The sequence below is a fragment of the Dama dama genome, chromosome 30 (assembly GCF_033118175.1).
Source record: "Dama dama isolate Ldn47 chromosome 30, ASM3311817v1, whole genome shotgun sequence".
Classification (NCBI taxonomy): Eukaryota; Metazoa; Chordata; class Mammalia; order Artiodactyla; family Cervidae; genus Dama; species Dama dama.
In genome coordinates, this window is record NC_083710.1 from 37,859,954 (window position 1) to 37,878,269 (window position 18,316).

At 44.5% G+C, this 18,316-nt stretch overlaps 1 protein-coding gene across 1 annotated transcript in view; it reads left to right on the top strand.

The window, feature by feature from the left end:
- The window catches only part of SACS (sacsin molecular chaperone), a 75,256-nt gene that overhangs the window by 12,041 nt on the left and 44,899 nt on the right, over positions 1-18,316 (top strand). The window contains exon 2 of the mRNA XM_061133420.1: positions 2,567-3,070. Coding sequence (XP_060989403.1) covers positions 3,051-3,070 — 20 coding nt within the window. The 5' untranslated portion in view covers positions 2,567-3,050. The remainder of the gene's footprint in view (positions 1-2,566; positions 3,071-18,316) is intronic.

Here is an 18,316-nt window from a genome sequence, read left to right on the forward strand (position 1 = left end):
TTAAAATAACTCACTTTCCATTGTATCTTTGTTTTCTATTTTGTTAATTCTACTCTTATCTACTCTCAATCTTATTTTCTTTGGATTTATCCCCATAATCTTTTTTCTAAAGTCTTGAAATGGATTCTTAATTTTCAGTCATTCATTTTCCTGAATGAAATTATTGAAGGCAATAAATGTCCCATAAATCTACAAAACCCCCTCTATAATGAAGAAGGAGCAAGTCAAAGCCTCAGTGTTTTTCATGGGCACTTGCTTCAACCAGAATTTAATAAGATTACTTTTGTGTTCCTTTTGTTTATTTTTAGAGCTACCCTCTATTTGTGGAAGGTGGTACTGGGTTTCCATTTATATTGTGGGTGGAAAGTTTCCATTTATAATGCATTTATTTAAGTAGAGAGTTATTTTAAGAAAGAAAAACATTAAGTAAATAATCAAAGAGGTGATACATAGTAGGCCAAAGATCCTCAGAATGGTATGCTTCATCTCAAATATGAGAAACATTATGAAATGACTATAATCTGTGACTACCATGTGGGAAACTGATGTCCCAGGCAGTTCACTGCCTTCTTTTACCCACTTGCATGGTCACTAGCAAGTATAGTTGTTCAGCCACAGAGGATGAGCTTTGAATAATCAGGGAGTAAGACAAGTCCTGGGCACACACATGCACAAATGGCTCAGTATCCAAAAAAGGGAAATAGTTTCTGGAATTCCAAATTGTGGGTCAGATGTTCATAACAGAAGTGATACTAAAACTGAAGATGGGATTGCTAGTGAGCGGTCATGAGCGGTTAGGACATGGTTGTCCTTGGGTCTCAGCATGGATACAGGGGGGCACATCTTCAGTGCATTTCTCCCTTCAACAAAACTGTTCAGATGGCAGCACAGTAGGGGTCAGGAGAAAGACGGTATCCTGACCATAATAATATGCTGGGGAAAGTCGCTGTATCGTGCTAGAAATGATGGCAAAAAAACGCATGTAATGTGCATTCATTGCAGCTCAGAGTTATTTAGGAAAAACGACCCAAAGATTGTTTTTTCTTATTTTTTTGTAATGATGATCCATTGTCCATCTGGAGGAAAGTTATAATAATTTGCCATGAGTCTCTTTGCTGTTTAGCAAGTTTATCAAATGTGCCAGGTGATACGAGGTTGGTTAACATCCCAGATGACAGAAAATGAAAATGAAAGTGATAGTATCTCAGTTGTGTCTGACTCTTTGCAGCCCCATGGACTATACAGTCCATGGAATTCTCCAGGCCAGAATACTGGAGTGGGTAGCCTTTCCCTTCTCCAGGGGATCTTCCCAACCCAGGGATCGAACCCAGGTCTCCCACACTGCAGGTGGATTCTTTACCATCTGAGCCACTAGGGAAGCCCATTTGCTATATGATTTCATATAAAAGAGGAATAAGATTTTGGATGGGTTTGTTTCAATTAATCTCACTCACTCATGGTACCCAGGGATATTTTTATGATACCAAGTCACTAGGGAAGTGTTTGGGGAAGAATTTTCAGTGAATCTTCAGTTTCTTCCCTGGATTTTCATGAATCCAAGAATCCCTAGTGATCTAAATATAGCTTAGATTATGATCTCTATATTACTTTTGTCTACAAGGCAACATTGCTGGGTAGCAAAAACAGAATAAGTCAGCAGCTGGTTTTCTTGTTTTCCACCCCTCACTTCCTAGTCGAGCATCTGAAACACCACCACTTAGCTCCGTGTTTCTAAGCTCCTTGGTTCTGAGCTCCAGGGACTTTCTAATTATAAACTGCTGGTTGCATCAGAGCCCTGCCTAGGAACATGGCACCTGGTCTCCCCTCACCACCAGCCAAGTTGGTGTTTCTTAGGTTGGTGTTTCACAGATGTGTGAAAGGTTCCTGCTTTCACACAGCTGTCTCCCCCAAAGAAATGCCATCATGTCTAAGAGGGTGCCTTGGATATTAGAAAGGATTTGTAACCATGATACTTGCAGGAGTGGGTAGGAAATTCAGTCTCATGCATCCCTCTGACTTAGCCTGGTTGTCAAAGTTTGTCATTGTTTTTTTTTCCTTCTGGTTTATTTCTTAACGTGTTAGGCTGTTGCAGGCACCCATGGTTCTTAAGTATATTGCTAGTAAAATACTCTTTTATTAAGCATAGATGTTTCACTTTCAGATGTGAGTTATAATGTGTAAAGTCACAGGCTTGGGTCTTGGGGTGCTGTTCCTGAGAAAAGGTACATTGTGCGAAGCACATATTCCACTTGGAAGAAGCCAGGGAACTGGAGGGATGAGGAGAAATGCTGGGGGAATGAGGAGTGAGAACATGGAACCAAGTTAAGTAGGCGTGTTTTTATTTATAGCGACGGCCATGTGCGGTTACAATGTGTGTCTGCCAGTGGTGAGTGGAGACCAGGTGCCATGCTCCTAGGCAGGGCTCCGACACAACCAGCAGCTTATAATTAGAAAGTCCCTGGAGCTCAGCACCGTGGCTGTCGGCCACGAGGAGCTGCCTCATCTGTGCCTTTACTGGGAGGACTTTCCCCTACTCCTTTTTTACCCTTCCTTGGTTTTCTTTCAGGATCCCAGAAGTGATACCAAGATGCAGGTGTCACCAGAGCAAGGAGAAGGGCGCTCGCCAGGGAGTATCATACATCTGCTGAGATGAGGGCGAGGATCACAGGGCCCAAGAACATCCACAGCATCTTCCCCACCTCCTGCAGAAAGATATACAGAAGGTTCTCAGATGAAAATAGCTCCTCTTTGCTTTGGGGAAAAGCCAGAACCCATTAGCTGATCAATTTTACCTGGAGAAGGCCCGTGGGCTGCTGATCAGCAGGCGTAACCCAGGGAGGCGACACGGACGGGACAGCCCTGCTGTGAGGAGCGCAAATACCGAACACAGCGATGCTTTCCCACATCAGATGATGAATGGACGCTGAGGGGAAAACAGCCCTTCCGCCGGCCAGGCGAGCTGGACTGGCGTCCACGCTTACAGGAACAACTTGGAAGGAGGAAAAATATTTTCATGGTTTTCCCAGACAGATATTCCAGGACAAGTGATAATGGAGACCCAGGATAATAGGTAAATGAGTGAATGTTTTAAATTACGGCACTTTGCACTGAGATTCAAGTCTTGCTGGGTTTTCCCATAGGAGACATATGTTGGCAAAAACAGAGGGAAGCTCTCTCAAGGTGAAAGTGAATCAACCCCAGACACGCTGGTTCTAATGGGGATTGTGTGGGTGATACTTGTACTGTGGTGGCAATCACTCCTTCCATTTCCCAGATGGTTCTGGGTTCTGTTTCCTGGTGTGGCTCTTACTGTGGACAATTGACTCGATGTGTCCTGTTTTCTCCCTCATAAAATGTATGTATGGGTGCCTTCCACTGGCCTGTGATTTTTGGAAAATATTAAATAACAACTGTCAAGTACTTGGCATTGTATCAGATAAGCTGAGAGAAGAGAGAGGACTTTCTGCTTTTCCTTTATAAACTATGAAGATAAAAGATAACATTTGCTCCTTTTCACAAATTTAGTTGCTATTTTATAGGAACCTATTTTATAAGCTTGAGGGTATATGCAAAAATAGATAGTATCAGTGATATGTAGAATTACCCCTTAAATTTCTCTGTTTTCCTTTTTTCTTAAAACAAAATACTCTTTGATTGATTTTTGATGGCTGTATTCAAATAGTGTGTTCAATAATCGAAAAGTTAGGGCCATAGAGACCAGGTAAGTCCTCACATCCAATGACATCGACAAATAAAAGAACTTTTTAAATTTGGCTTTCCAATTTGAAACATTGGGAAGACCCAATATTTGTTTTTCTCATTTACCTTTTGAAAACCTTTATTCTTTAGACACAGGAAGTTCAAGAGTAACTTTTTCAATAGAACATGCTTCTTAACAAATCAGTATTAACTTGTGACTGATTGTCATTCATATGTGAGAATAACACAGGTACAGAAGTCTTTGTACTTAATGGGTTTGAGTTTTGACAAACTGGAACTTTTGATTATTTCTAATATTATAAGAAGTCATCTGAGATGAATGTTCTCGCTATTTCTGACACTAAATTGTTTAAGCTTGAGAGAGGAACCCTTATATAGCACCATACAAGTGGTATCACAGTATTTTCTGTGGATTTTTTCTTTCTTTCTTTCTTTTTCTTTGCCTTCTAAACTGCTTCCATATAGTGCTTTCCTCTTGTTTTGAAAATAGATTTTTTTTCTATTTAAATGTGAACTCATTTTCATTCAGTTTATCAATTAGCAGATTTGTTAGAAATAATTTCATGTATGAATTTATTTTAAATAGCAGTGAGACTCTTTTATGCTGACACTAAGTATATATTTTCAACAATTAAGATTGACTTGAAGCATCTAAGAGACAGTGAAAAAAACCCAACAGATTGGATCATCTTTGGGGTCACTAGGTGCTCAAGTCTATTTATAGCTAGAACAAAGTATAAATTAACTTTGAGAATATCTTTGCAGAGATTTACATCCTGTAGGTTTTGGGCTCTTTAGAATTTCCTCAGAACTTACAATTTCCTTAGAGCTAAAATGTCAGTGACTGCATACAGCAGCATTTATTAATACATAGAGTATGTGTTCATAATCAAAGCATCTTAAGATTATTTTATAAACACATTTTTATTAAGATATTTAAAACTTGTCTCATTACGACCCTTACTGTGTAAAACTTGATTGCCTGGTCTTTTTGTTCAGGGGGCAAGATAATAATTTTTAAAACTAAAAAGGATCTGGGGTGGGCTTGATCTTGGGCACTGTATCATGAGTGCTCAAGGGGCGTGTGTGGGCCATGGGGCTTGTTCTTACCCACTGCGTTAACGCGCAAAGCCTTCCCAGCCCACTGGCTTTATGTGGGTATTCAGGAAAAGAAGATTATCTATGTGATAAGCAATATAAAATGTTACACTAAGATAAAAGCAGGTATATTATTGACTATACCATCTGAATATTAAACTAAAAATTGAGTTGGTATTACTCATTTTTTTAAAAAAAATTAGTTTAGCTGCACTGCGTCTTAGTTGCAGCATGCGAACTCTGTAGTTACAGTATGTGAACTCTTAGTTGCATGTGGGCTCTAGTTCCTTGACCAGGGATGGAACCTGGGTCCCCCGAGTGTGGAGTCTTAGCCACTGGACCATCAGGGAAGTCCCTGGTCACCCTTGTTGAAGGCTGCTTTGGGATTGGTTTCCTTCTGTTGTGTCCAGGGGACCTCTGGAGTGTCAGTGTGTTGCCATGCAAAGAGCAGTTTCCAGGATATGGAGAGGTGGACCAGATTTGGGGCACCTGTCCCCTAGGGAGCTGAAGAAACAGTTCTAGGTACAGGGTGCTAAAGCGCTTGGTCCATTTGGGGTTGATTCAGGCTGGTGACAATGTCTACGAGATCCTATGTTAGTGGATTGATGAGATGAGAAAACTGAAGTTGTGTGACTTGTTCAAACTCACAGTGTTGGTTAAAGAAAAAATTACCCTGACACTTACTGAAATAGTAAGGAAGCCTTTACTTAGGATTTGATAACCTATTGCAATTGTGGAAGAGATCTGGCTTAACTCAGAATACAGCATAGAGAGCTGGGCCTTTATAGCCAATGAGCAGACAGAGGGGAGTCAGTGGATGGCAAATTAATGAGGCATCAAGGGCAGGGACCCCGGCTGAACTGACTTGCTAACAGCAGGCCAGGGTGCTCAGGTGTCAAGGGTGGGTGGGGAGGACTTTGGTCAGACGTGGAGGTTACTCAGACCTCAAGGGGGAGGAGGTCTCACTACACTGACAGCAGGATTCTTGCTAAAACTGGGCCAGGCTGTTCAAAGACAAAGCCCATGGATGAGACTCATTGTAAACAGGCCTCAGAGGAGCTTCTGAAGTTTGGTCAAGGAGAGAGAGAGAGCAATGGTCAGGTACAAGTCCAGCCTGGCTAAACCGGCCTCTCCTCCTCCAGAGACACATCTGGTGTCCAGTGTCCACCTTCCCAGGGGACTGCATGGCAGCCTTTCAGTTAGGACCCTCCACACTAACTGTTAGTGAACCAAATGAATCCTCTTGCCCACATGCAGTAAAGTGAGTGTGCTGACCCCAGGGTCGAGGTGAAGGAAAGGGCAGCGTTCACTGCAGGAGAGGAGTCCAGGCAGCTGGTGCTTAAGTCTGACCTCCCTGAAAGCTTTCAGGGACAGGTTCATAAAGACAGGGTGAGGGAGGGGGACGTGGGGCGTGTGGTCAGCTCATGGACCTTTCTTCTGATTTTGTTGATGGTGAGGTATTCGGGGTCAACATCATCAACATGGTTTCAACTCATCTGGGGTCTGTGTGCTTGTGGACAGCATGCAGTTAACTTCTCCCACCTGGTGGGGTTTCATTCAGCAGCTGCAAAACATTTCAAAGGACATGGTTCAGAATATCCTCTACAGCCCTTGAGGTGGAACTAGAGATCTTCAACTTTGTCCAACAACTAAACTATTATTTTGTCTTGCTTGACTGTTTCCTTTCCTCCTGCATTTTTCACTTCTCTGGTTAAATTTACTCTTTGGGACTCAGGGAAAGCATAAGAGTCTACAGTTTTTCTACAGACAAGGGCAGGTGGAGGACCTGCCGAGACAGTGGGGGAGGTCTGTTCTGCGAAGACCCTATAGGGTCCTACTCATCACAAAGTCATTCTTTCAGCTAACATGTGAGAGGCATTTATTAGGCCAGGCTTTTAGAATATGTAAGGGAATGAAATGGGTGTAGGTATTGACTCTGCTGAATTTTCTACTCTAACAGGGGGAAGACAGAAAGTATACAATAAACCTAATACATAATTAAATTACAGGGTACCTCATTTTTGTTGTTGTTTAGTCGCTAAGTCGTACCTCATATGATGGAACAAAAGACCGGTGAGCATGAAAAGGAGGTGGGAGTCTATGGGGTTTCATAGGAACATGTGTCACTCACAGTTTTAAATAGGATAGTCAAGATGAACCTCTTGGAGATGACATTTGAGCAGACACTTGAAGGAGGTGAGGGAATTAGTCACAAGCTCTTTAGGGGAAGAATGTTCCAGACCTTGTAGATCTTGTAGGTGGGTGCTGCCTGGAATGTTCCAAGAACAGGGAGGAGGCTGGTGGGCTGGCGGGGAGGGACTTAGGGCCAGGGAGCTGAAGTCACAGTTAAGGAGGAAGCGTGAAGGAGATGGGGGCCCACTGCGGGGAGAGGCATGATCTGACTTCCTTTGTAAAAGGATCCCTCCAGCTGCAGTGTGGAGGACAGGAGCAGAGGCAGGGAAACCCACTACAGTTTGTGGTCACCACCCAGGTGAGCGACGAGGGTGGTTCTGCCAGGCGGGCTGTGTGGAGGAGGACCCGTCCTGACTGCTCAGTGCTGCTCCTGTATCAGTCTCTCCACTGAGGCTGGGAGAGTGTCCCGGCCTCCTGGCAGTGTCAGAACTGCCAGGACATCCAAGATGAATGTCAACAACCCGATGAGGATGGGGACTGAGTCATCTCTCCTACAGCGATCGGTTCCCTAATTCTCCAGGACCTCCTGGGAGTCCAGCGTGTTAAGTTGATTCTAACACTTCCCAGAGTTAGCAAAGACCCCCATGTCACAGACAGTCCTGCGGGACCACCTCCACTTCAGGTGCTAGTGGGAATGCTTTGGACACCCCAACTACAAATTCAGGGGTTCCCAGAACCCCTTCCCTTGGGTTCAATAATTCACTAGACTGACCCAGAACCCAGAGGGTGCTTTACTTACAATTACTGTTTATTGTAACAGCTCATGGAAGAGATAGGCACCCTTGTCAAGATCATGGGTCAAGATTTGGGGGCAGCGCATGTGTAGAGCTCCCAGGCCATCTCCGGGGGCCCCCACACCCCAGCACCTCCATGCAGTCTCCAGCCTGGAAGTTCCTGTGGCTTAGTGGTTGTTTCCGAGTTCCCAACAAAGTGTCCCTGTTGGCGTGACTGATTATATCATCGACTGATTGAACTCACTCTAGTCTTTCCCTCCGTGGAGATTAGAAGGGTCAGAAAACTCCAACCCTCTAATCACAGGGTTGAATCCTCCCTCCCCATCTGAAGCTATCTAGGGGTCCTGCCTTGAGCTACCTCATCAGCATATAAAAGACACTCTTTTCTCAGGGAATTCCAAGCGTTTTAGGAGTTTTGTGCCAAGACTTAGAGGCAAAGAGCAAATGTTTATTTCCTATTATCCCATAGTAGGAGGAGTAAAGATTCAGGTGAGAGAGCAGGGTCCCGAGGTCCAGAGAGCAGGAGAGGAGCAGACTAGCTGAGTCCAAGTGTGTGAAAACTAAGCCCAGTGGGGAAGAACAGTAGTGGGCAGTATAGGGCCAAGCAAACCAGCCAGCCCTGACTTCTGATGGAGCTGTGGGCCTAATGGCAGTCAGCCAGGATTCGAGCTGGGGAGGTGGAGTCCAGTGAAAGAACAAGTGCTTTAGTGATTATTCCCCCCTCCTAGGTTTCAGAGGTTCGTGAGTGTAAATAAGGTCAATTCGTATTTACACCCACGTCTCCATGACTCCAGATCACCTGTTGATAAGACCTTAACTCCGATGTTCTTCTTGTTGGCTTAACTTCTTCCCCGGCTATTTCTGGGTGTCCTTGGGGCGGTGACATCTCCTATGGTCTCAGGAATGAATTTGCTTATGTTCTTTCCACTTGAGCCTCTGGGTCAGGGGCACTTGTCATGACCTCTGTAGGTGGTACCTCTGTAAGACTTTAACCCAACAGACCCCTTGGGACCAAAGTGACTGCCACCTGTGGACTGGAGGTCAGGAAGAGGAATGCCTTCTTCTGAAGCTCGTGCTGATTTTGTTTCCTGGGAGAGAGGCAGTGCTGCCTGGACTTATTCCCACCCAGGGTTTCATGGCACTGGTCCTTCACCCTCTGTCCTCACAGGCTCCAAACCATCCCTCTCATGTGGCCAGAGAGGGGACGATGGGTCCCATCCTGTCTCTTCTACATCTCTCTTCCTTAGACATACACCTCTGCATCCAAACAAAACAAGACCAACTCCACAATACCCTCCACAAACACAGACACCCATTTGTTTTAAGAGAAAACAAATCATGTAATGGAAAGAGTGTAGACTTTGGAACCAGACATACTTGGTCTGAATCCCATTTTCTAGTCATGCAGCCTTAGGGAAAAAAATGCCCATAAAAATGTTAGATAAGAGCCCGTAAATGTAAGACACTTGTGCTATATCTGATGCGGCTCTCCCTCCATCCTCCAGAAGCCCGCACAAAGCCCCACCCATAGCCTGAGCACCTGTCTTCAATGCAGGTGCCCTGGGGGGTGCCGCGGTCACCACCACCGCCACCCCAGCCTACAGAGCAGCTGCAGACTGGTCTGTCTCGTCCTTCTTGTTGGTGGTAGGGTGTCCCTTCCCATCACTGTCAGCCCCTCCGTTTCTACCTGCGCTGGGATCTCTTTGGGGAGGGGCTTATGGAGTGTCACTGGCTCTCAGAGAGGAAGCTCAGGAGGCAAAGAGAAGGCCCAGAGAGCATCCTGGAGACACCACTGATGGTCCACACAGGCTGGTCTGGGGCCCAGAGCGGGTGGAGAGTGGGCCCCCTGCGGGGTGCTGGTGCACATGGAGGGTGCCAGCTCTCATCCCCCTCCCCTGGAATTAGCAGAAATCCTCTGCTCGGCCTTGGTACCCCTGTGCCTCGTGGTAAAAATTTTATCATGAAGAATTTCAGGCATCCAGAGAAGCAGAGGGAACTATTAATTACAGTGAGCGTCCTATACCCAATGGGCAGATTTCAGCAGTTGTGAAGCAAACCCTAGATGTTCTATTTTCCCTGGTCCTTGCAGCAGAGCCCTGGGGGTACAGATGTGTGTGTGTGTGAGCTTTGTAAACTGCAGGGCAGTCCCTGGGGAGCCCCAAGGGCTGCCCCGCTCCAGGCGGGCTCACGTCGGGGAAGGAAAACCCGTGTGCAGACCCGGGACAGGTTCGGTGCAGTCACAGAATCACCGATGGGAGATGAGGAACCGTCTCAGCTGTAGAAATACACGTGTTACTGAAAATTCACAGGGGTCAGAATCATTGCCCTTTAGACACTGCTCAGAAAGGTCCACTCCATTGAAAAATCAACTGATAGCTTTTCCTTGAGAATAATAATAATGTTAATGTATTACCTAGCAAGAAACGCAATTTTAAATGATCTCATTTACTGAATCTCCTGGGGGAGGGGTGGAGGGAGAGGGAATCTCCTAGAGAAATGGTAACTTAGTTCAACTGACTCAAGATTATTATTATTTTTTTAATTAAGCAGTAGGCAAAATGATTTGTTTATGATACTTTAATATAAATGGTTCTTCTAGTTTGTTATGATTGAAAGCAGTAGCCACAGAAAAACAACATAGAAACAAAATGCTAATTCTTTCCAGAGCCAATGCCAAATGCAATCTGAAACCTGCAGCACCTCCTAGACCAAGTTAAATAGGTGCTGTAGAAAAAGCCTTCAAAGAGTGAATAGAAAAAAATCCCTTGAAGCATCATAGAAAATATTAAAAACAGAAAAATGTATAAAAGGGATTGCCTATGATTGTGACAACTGGCATCTGAAGGCGCAGCCTAACAATCTGACATTTTGACATAAACTTAAATGGCCACCTGCTCCCTATTGCCCACAGAAAGAGAAAAAAAATAAGAAAGTGGTGGATGAATGCAGAGTCCCAAAAGAAGAGATTTCAGACACTATTTAATTTGTTCCTTTCACCTGCGTGGAGAAAATGAAGGCAAATGTGATGGGTTTGTGTATGACTGCAGACCCATCATACACTTATATTGTCCTTTTTTTTTAAACTAGGGAAGGCTTAGCTTAAAGCTTCAGCTGAGCCCCAGAAGAAGAGGACAGAGGGCTGGCAAGCAGAGCACGTGCCTTGCAGAGAACTGGAGGCTTCTCTGCCCACTGCCCACAGTCACTGAAAAAGGCAAACACTGGGAGAGTCATTTTTATGTCTGCACTTTAGTAGTTGTGTACCTTGTCATCATATTCTTTGGATTCTTAGGTCATGTTACAATAAGAGATGATTTGAAATTCTTGTTTCCTGTTCTGGAACAGGAAATTGTGCTAATGCATTTTTAGCATAAATACCATGAATGTTACCCAGTTTACTTACAACTATTTATTGAAGGCTTCTCAAAGGGTTAGTTAGGTTTAGCCCATTCTTTCAATTCATAGTGTGGATTATCCATGGATTAAGTCCACTCAGTTGACTGGTTAAGTCATGTCTAGTTGTTGGTGCTTTTTTTCCCTCATTAATATCTTTAAAACAGAATGTCCAGAGAAATGTGCAAAAAAGGTGTAAAGATATAAGCATGGCTGCAGGGCTCTGGGAGGATGCCCAGGAAGGAGGGGCAGGGATGAGGTGGGAAAGGTGAGTCTACGAAGCCTTTGGACTTGAAGGACTGAGTGTTGTTATGTTGGGGAGGGGCTCAGTCATACTTCATAACAGATCAACTCAGTGGTAACAGGAATTAATTAACAGGATTAATCAGAGGGGAAAGGATTCGGGGCTGTGTGAAAATATTTAGAAAACAAGAAAGTGACCAGAGGCTTAAAAGAGAAACACATATGTAAACTTTAATTGCTAATAACATTAAGTGTATGTTTTCTGAAGTACACTCAACTGCCCTTAATAGCTTTTTCATTGATGAGTTATTTTATTTAAAAAAATTATTTATTCTTAATTGAAGGACAATTGCTTTATAGTATTTTGTTGGTTTCTACCAAACATCAACATGAATCAGCCAAAATTACTTAGCTGTTATATTTATAAAGATTATAGAAATAGCGAACAATCATAGGTTTGTTTTTTTTTTGATTTAGATTTGCGTGAATTCTGAAAAAAAAAAACACCTGTTCATATGACTATTATTCTATGCTTTCTCTGTTAAAAATTTTGTCTTTGGTTCTTCAGAAATATTCATTTTTAGAAGCTGTCAGTAAATAGATATCTTTTCCATTTTATAACTATCTAATTTATCCAATAAAATCCTTATCAAAAGAAAATTTGAAATGGTTTGGAAAATGAGCAAAATGTAGGATTTTAACAGAGGAAGTGTCCATTCAGTTACAGTAATCATTATAAAATTCAGTCATTTTGGTTTTTTATGGATTCATTCCCAATTTCCCTTAAAAAACTCTCTCTTGACCTATTTCTAACTAGCATTTCCTTTGTGTCCCCTCCAAGTGGTTGCCTGCCAACTACTATCATTGTCCGCCAAACAGCAAATGCATGAAGCTATTTGTAAACCTTCCATATGAGGGAAGCTGTGGCATGATCCCTTTTTATTCAAAGCAAAGGGAAAAAACCATAAAGTTGTTTTTCACAAATTCACATATCTATAATTTTGTGGGCACAGTTTCTATGATTCATATTTTCAAGTTATTGTGGCACTGACTGCACAGACATAAAACATGATGCTTTTGAAGTGATCATTCATTGACATTATCACTCCAAGTCCAAACATTTGGAAATGAGATAAAATAAGAAATGTTAAAAAACTTTAATGAACATAAGAAATGTTAAAAATAAAATATGACAAAATTAAGAAGATTCCCATTTGTTTTTCATAAGTAAACTCATTCCTCAAATACTTCTGACCAGAGAATGTTAGTTTAATCAAATAATGGTCTAGGGATTCTGTTTGAGGCACTACTTCATAGCTAAATATGTTGTTGTTTAGTCTCTAAGTCATGTCCAACTCTTTACGACTCCATGGACTATAGCATGCCTATCCTTCAAGAACTCCCAGAGTTTGCTCAAATAGGTAGGGGAGTGTAGTTTTAAACAAGTAACTCAATTGGCTATAATGAATGAAACAGAAGTAGTGAAATGTACAGTCTCACCCTTTTAGCTGCATTGTCTGTGTCTCTTTTCTGTAGTGCATGTTCACATATTTATCATATTCATTTAAGTGTTTCCCAGCATGTGCCTGAGGGCTCCCATGCTGCCTACGTCTGGCCAGACTGTACAACTGCCACGTGCTTTAGAATACAGGATTGTGGTTAGCTCTTAGGAGAGAATTTAGGGCACTTACCCCTAAGGCATGGGCTTCCCAGGTGGTGCTAGTGGTAAAGAACCCGCTTGCCTAATGCAGGAGATGTAAGAGATGTGGGTTCAATCTCTGGATTGGGAAGATCCCCTGGAGGAGGATATGGAAACCCACTTCAGTATTCTTGGCTGGAGAATCCCATGGACAATTGGTGGGCTATAGTCCATGGGGTCACGAAGAGTCGGACACAACTGGAGCAACTTAGCAGTCAAGAATGCATGCACCCCTAAGGTGTGCTGACTGTGAGATTTTTAGAATCTCAAAGCAAGTGTTTCTCTTTTACTTCAATTCTGGGGTGTAGCACAGAATGAGAACATTGAATGGAGACCTGGGTTCCAGTTTTGACACTTGGTGTTTGCAAGGAAACCTCAGACAAATTAACTTGCCCTCTCTGGGTCCTGAGTCCTGATTTGTAATTGTGGATGATAATGTTAGATTCATCTGGAAATTAAATACAACAGTGGATGTGAAAGAGTCAGCATGTGGTTGGTGATAAGTAAATACAAACGAGCACTGTTCTAATTGGTGGGATATTTTTCCTTATAGTGAACCCCACATCTGTCTCTGGAGTCACAGAAATGTTTGTACATGAAAACCTTTCTCCTATTTGAACAGTATAGCATGCACCCTGGAGTCACGTTTTTCCCAGGATAAACATCTCTGTTAGCACCAGTAACAGCCCCATGTAGGGATATGCACAGGGTATGGGTCTGCAGGAACTGCATGTGGTCTGGGGCAGTTAGAACTTTTCTGAATCTCCTTTTCATCTGTAAAATAGGAAGAAACATGCCTAATAGGATTTTAGTGAAGATTAAATGACAAGTGTTTGGTGCCTAGGAAGTGTTTCATTAGCCACACCAATTATTATTATTGTGCATGATTTTCCATTTCTCACATCCCAATGACTGTTTTAAGTGAACAACGGTCTTGGTGATGGGATTTCAGAGGCAGTGAATGACCTCCCCGCCCTCTGATCCTGGGGCCCACACTGCGGTAGAAATTAAAACAGAGCCCTTGGAGAGCCAGGAAGTGGCTGCTGAGCCACTGGGGGAAGAAGCAGTGGGGTCAGAGTGCAGTGCTTCCGGCTGGAGGGGGAGGGCTGGCTGGGAGCTCCCTGTGTGTGTGGTCTTCTCCAAAGAAGGTTAAAGAGATGGAAGGAAAAATAAATGATATCTCTAAACACACAGTAACATAGGGGAATGCACCAGAATGGAGGCCCAGGGCCACTTTGGAGGGGGTCCTGGTGAGCAGGAGGGGTGTGCCTGGCCGGGGTGTGAAGGATGCAGCTGATGGGAGCTGAGCCTGGGTACGCTCAGGAGGAGAGAAACAAGGGAAGAGAAGACCAGACCTCGGTCCAGACAGAGGGTCACCCAGGAAAGCAGTCTCTTTCCTGACTGCGATGCTTGTCCAGGAAAGCCTTTAATGGAAGGCCATGCTGTGGCACTCAGCAGCTTGCCTTTATTTTAGCATTGTCCCTTTTATGTTGAAATGATGTTTCTGCAACATTTCAGTCTTGGCTATCCTCGAGCTTCAGTGGTAAAGAGTCTGAGTGCCAAAGTAGGAGATGCAGGTTTGAGCTCTGGGTCAGGAAAATTCCCTGGAGGAGGAAATGGCAACCTACTCCAGTATTCTTGCTGGGAAAATTCCATGGACAGAGGATCCTGGCAGGCTACAGTCCATGGGGTTGCAAAAGAGTCGGACAAGACTGAGTGACTGAGCACACAGGCCGTTGAGTTCCTAATGGGCAGTGGAGCTGTTATTAAGATCCTTATCTGTCTGATTTCTGAGCCCCTGGCAGAGAGCCTGCACCCAGGATGGGTTACGTTTACTGAGCTCAGCAGAACTGGGGACGCAGTGGATACAAGCACAGAGCGTGTCAGGAGAGGAGGTGAAGTTCAGATCAAAGGTTGAGTGGGACCTGAGACACATTGGCCTGCTTCATGGTTTTTCCGGCACTGACCTCCAGAGCCAGAGAGGAGGGCACGGGGAAGGATGAAGGTGACAAGAAGGGTGTGAGGCCTCCTTCTCACGGTGCCCGCCTGATTGCTGTTTCCGTGAGCAGACTCACCCCCCCGGACAGAGGGACATACCCCCCGGGGACTGTGCCCCTTAATCAGAGTGCCAGTGCCTAGGGCATACCGGTTGTCATGCATTTTTATTGTATGAATACAGGTGACCCTCCCAGGTCAGCGATAGCCTGTTTTACCTCCCCATAACCCCAAGGAAGGGTCCTACAGGTGAGGCAGTGAGCTCTGAGTGGAGACATCCCTTCCATGGACAGGTGTGAGAGCCGAGAATCTGACCATCAGTTCATCTGCACACGAGGGGGCAGAGGGCTTCCCTGATAGCTCAGTTGGTAAAGAATCCACCTGCAATGTGGGAGACCTGGGTTTGATCCCTGGGTTGGGAAGATTTCTTGGAGAAGAGAATGGCAATCCACTCCAGTATCCTTGCCTGGAGAATTCCATGGACTGTATAGTCCATGGGGTTGCAAAGAGTTGGACATGACTGAGTGACTTTCACTTTCACTTTCAAGGGGGTGGCGGGTGTTGGAGACAGGTGGAGAGTGAAGAAAGCAACATGTAAAATAAAGGGCAAAACAGAAGGGAAATTATTAATTTCCTAAAAGAAAAGAAAAATATCAATAGCTGGAAGAAACAAAAAAGGAAGAAGTGTATTAGAGTGTATTATGGTATCGTTGCTCATACCATTTCCTTTTTTATGTCCAGTGTAATCAATTTTTATGACAGAACGTTTTATAGGTTTATGTTGAAAAGTTTCCTTATTATTGTGTCTAGGGCAAGACTCCATTAAAACACTCTAATTATTAGCATGGGATACATTCATTTTAGTGTACTTACTGCCATAGTTAGCTCACTCTGTCCCTATATTTTCTATAAAATGTTCCAAGAGAGGATGTTTCATCAGAGTTTATCATAAGTAGAAGAGGAATTCAAAGGCCACATATGGTTCTATTATTCTCTGAAATGGCTAAGACAGCTCAAGATGTGTCACCTTGACAAAATCTGAGGGCCTGAGTCACGTTTCCCTTTCTAATGCGAAGTTCTTTCTGGGTACCCTGTTGCCGTTCGGAAGCATGACTACACTTAAGCCTCTTCCTGGGTAATGGGGCTTTGGCACAGTTATAGATGAACAATCTGGGATTTCTGGCAACTCAACAACTATCTCTCACATTAACAACAGATTCAAAAGCATCAGGTAAAGCCTGTACAGTCCTATCTTCTCAAAACTTGAACAGTTTTTATTTTTACTCTAGGGGGTGCATATTGCCCTCTTTGGAAGGAGCAAAGGCAGGAATATTAATTCAGAAACATGACATCATTTCCCAAAGCATGTTGAAGGGAACTAAAAATAGAAGTCAAACTACTGCGTCTACACTGGCACGAAGAGAAGGGAAGTTTTGTCACTTGTCTGACTGATTGGTTATTGAACGTGGTTGCAGGGTAAGCCGTGCCTGGGCCGCCGGCCTCTCTGGTTGGAGACTGGGTCCTCTGTGTAAGGATCACTCTGTGTGAGGCTTCGATGGTGGAGCATGGGGTCCGTGAGCTCAGGGAGTAGACACACAGGGGATAAGTCAGCCTGCAGGTGGGCACGAGGCTCGCTCGCAACCGTGGCACCCTGTGAGGCATCAGGCTTCCCAAATCTGAAGGAGGAGAGGACGTCGGAGGAGGAAGATGGTCACAGGCAAAGGCTACATGAGAGAGCAGGGGAGCTGATCTGATGGGGCTGGAGCAGAGCCCGGAAGGGGAGGTGGGAGGCGGGGAGAGTACACTGGTGAGGTGAGGGGGCAGGGCGTGGATGAGTGTGCAAAGTAGAACTTGCATGTTCTCCTAAGGAGTCTATATTTCATCTTGTTCATGTATGTGTTTGAGGGCAAAGATGTCAGTTCCGACCACTCTGGAAAAGGCCCAGAGCATCTTCAGAAGACAGTTAGGTAGACAAACCACTGGACCCACCAGGAGCATCACGGGAGCCACGTTCACCCCAGAGGGGTTCTACACACAGTGTGCGGGGAATGGCTTTGCTTCGCATCAGCTACAATGTTGTTATTATGTTAGATATAATTCACATATCATGAAACTCACCCTTTTAAAGGGTTTTTAGGATGTTCACCAGCAGTGGAGGCTGCACAGGGCAGAGGACAGGTGCTGGGCACCCTGGGAAAGTCTGGAGAGAAAGCCTGTGTGACCAGCAAACCTCGCCTGAGACAGTGGACTCTCCGTGTTCCTTCAAGGTCAGGCGGTCTGACGGAAAGCTGAAACGGGAGAGCTTTATCAAACACAGACACTCAGGAACAGGGGGGTGAGAAGAGAGAGGGTGAACTCACTCCCCTGCCAGAGCCATGGGGCTTAGGACCACCCGGCCAAGGAGGAACAGCCCACCCTCTTCCTCTCTTGTCTCAGGACTTTGGCCTGTGTGGGGTCAATCGCAGCTGACTATTTGGGGGACAGGGAGAGAGCAGACCCCCACCTGCTCCCCTCAAAGGCCGGCAGCCTTTGACCACCTGCTCTAGTGCGGGGTGCTGATGGCTTCAGTGAGGAGAAAGCTGACCTTTGCATGAGGATTGAAGGTTGAAATTTTATATAATGATTTTGGCTGGATTTGTTCCAATGATAGAAGTGAAATCATGTTGTATAACTTAAAGAGACCTCAGAACTGTGGTTATGTTACAGTGAGCAGAAAAACCATAGAATCTGCCCCAATTCCCATCCCAAGGCAGAGAAAGGTGACGGGCACAGAACATTACCCCTAATCCTTCAGAAAATGTGCCTTGATGTGTTAGTACTCAGGCCTTTATAATCTTACCAGTTATGCTGTTTTCTAACACTTCTAAAGTATGTGTTAGTCACTCAGTTGTGTCCATTTGCGATCCTATACCCTGTAACCCACCAGGCTCTTCTGTCCATGGAATTCTCCAGGCAAGAATACTGGAGTGGGTTGCATGCCCGTCTCCAAGGGATCTTCCCAACTGAGGGATAGGACCTGGGTCTCCCACATTGCGGGCTGATTCTTTACCATCTGAGCCATGAGGGAAGTCCCTAATACTTCTACAGATAATTCGAACATAACTTTGCTGTGTAGATTAGAGCAAAGCTATAGGCTGAACCAACAATCACTCATAAATTCCATCTCTCTTGCTGGAACCTACCACAGAAGTTTGGAAGGCTAGATAAACCCATGGACCTTCTGTATTCACAGGTTCTGCATCTG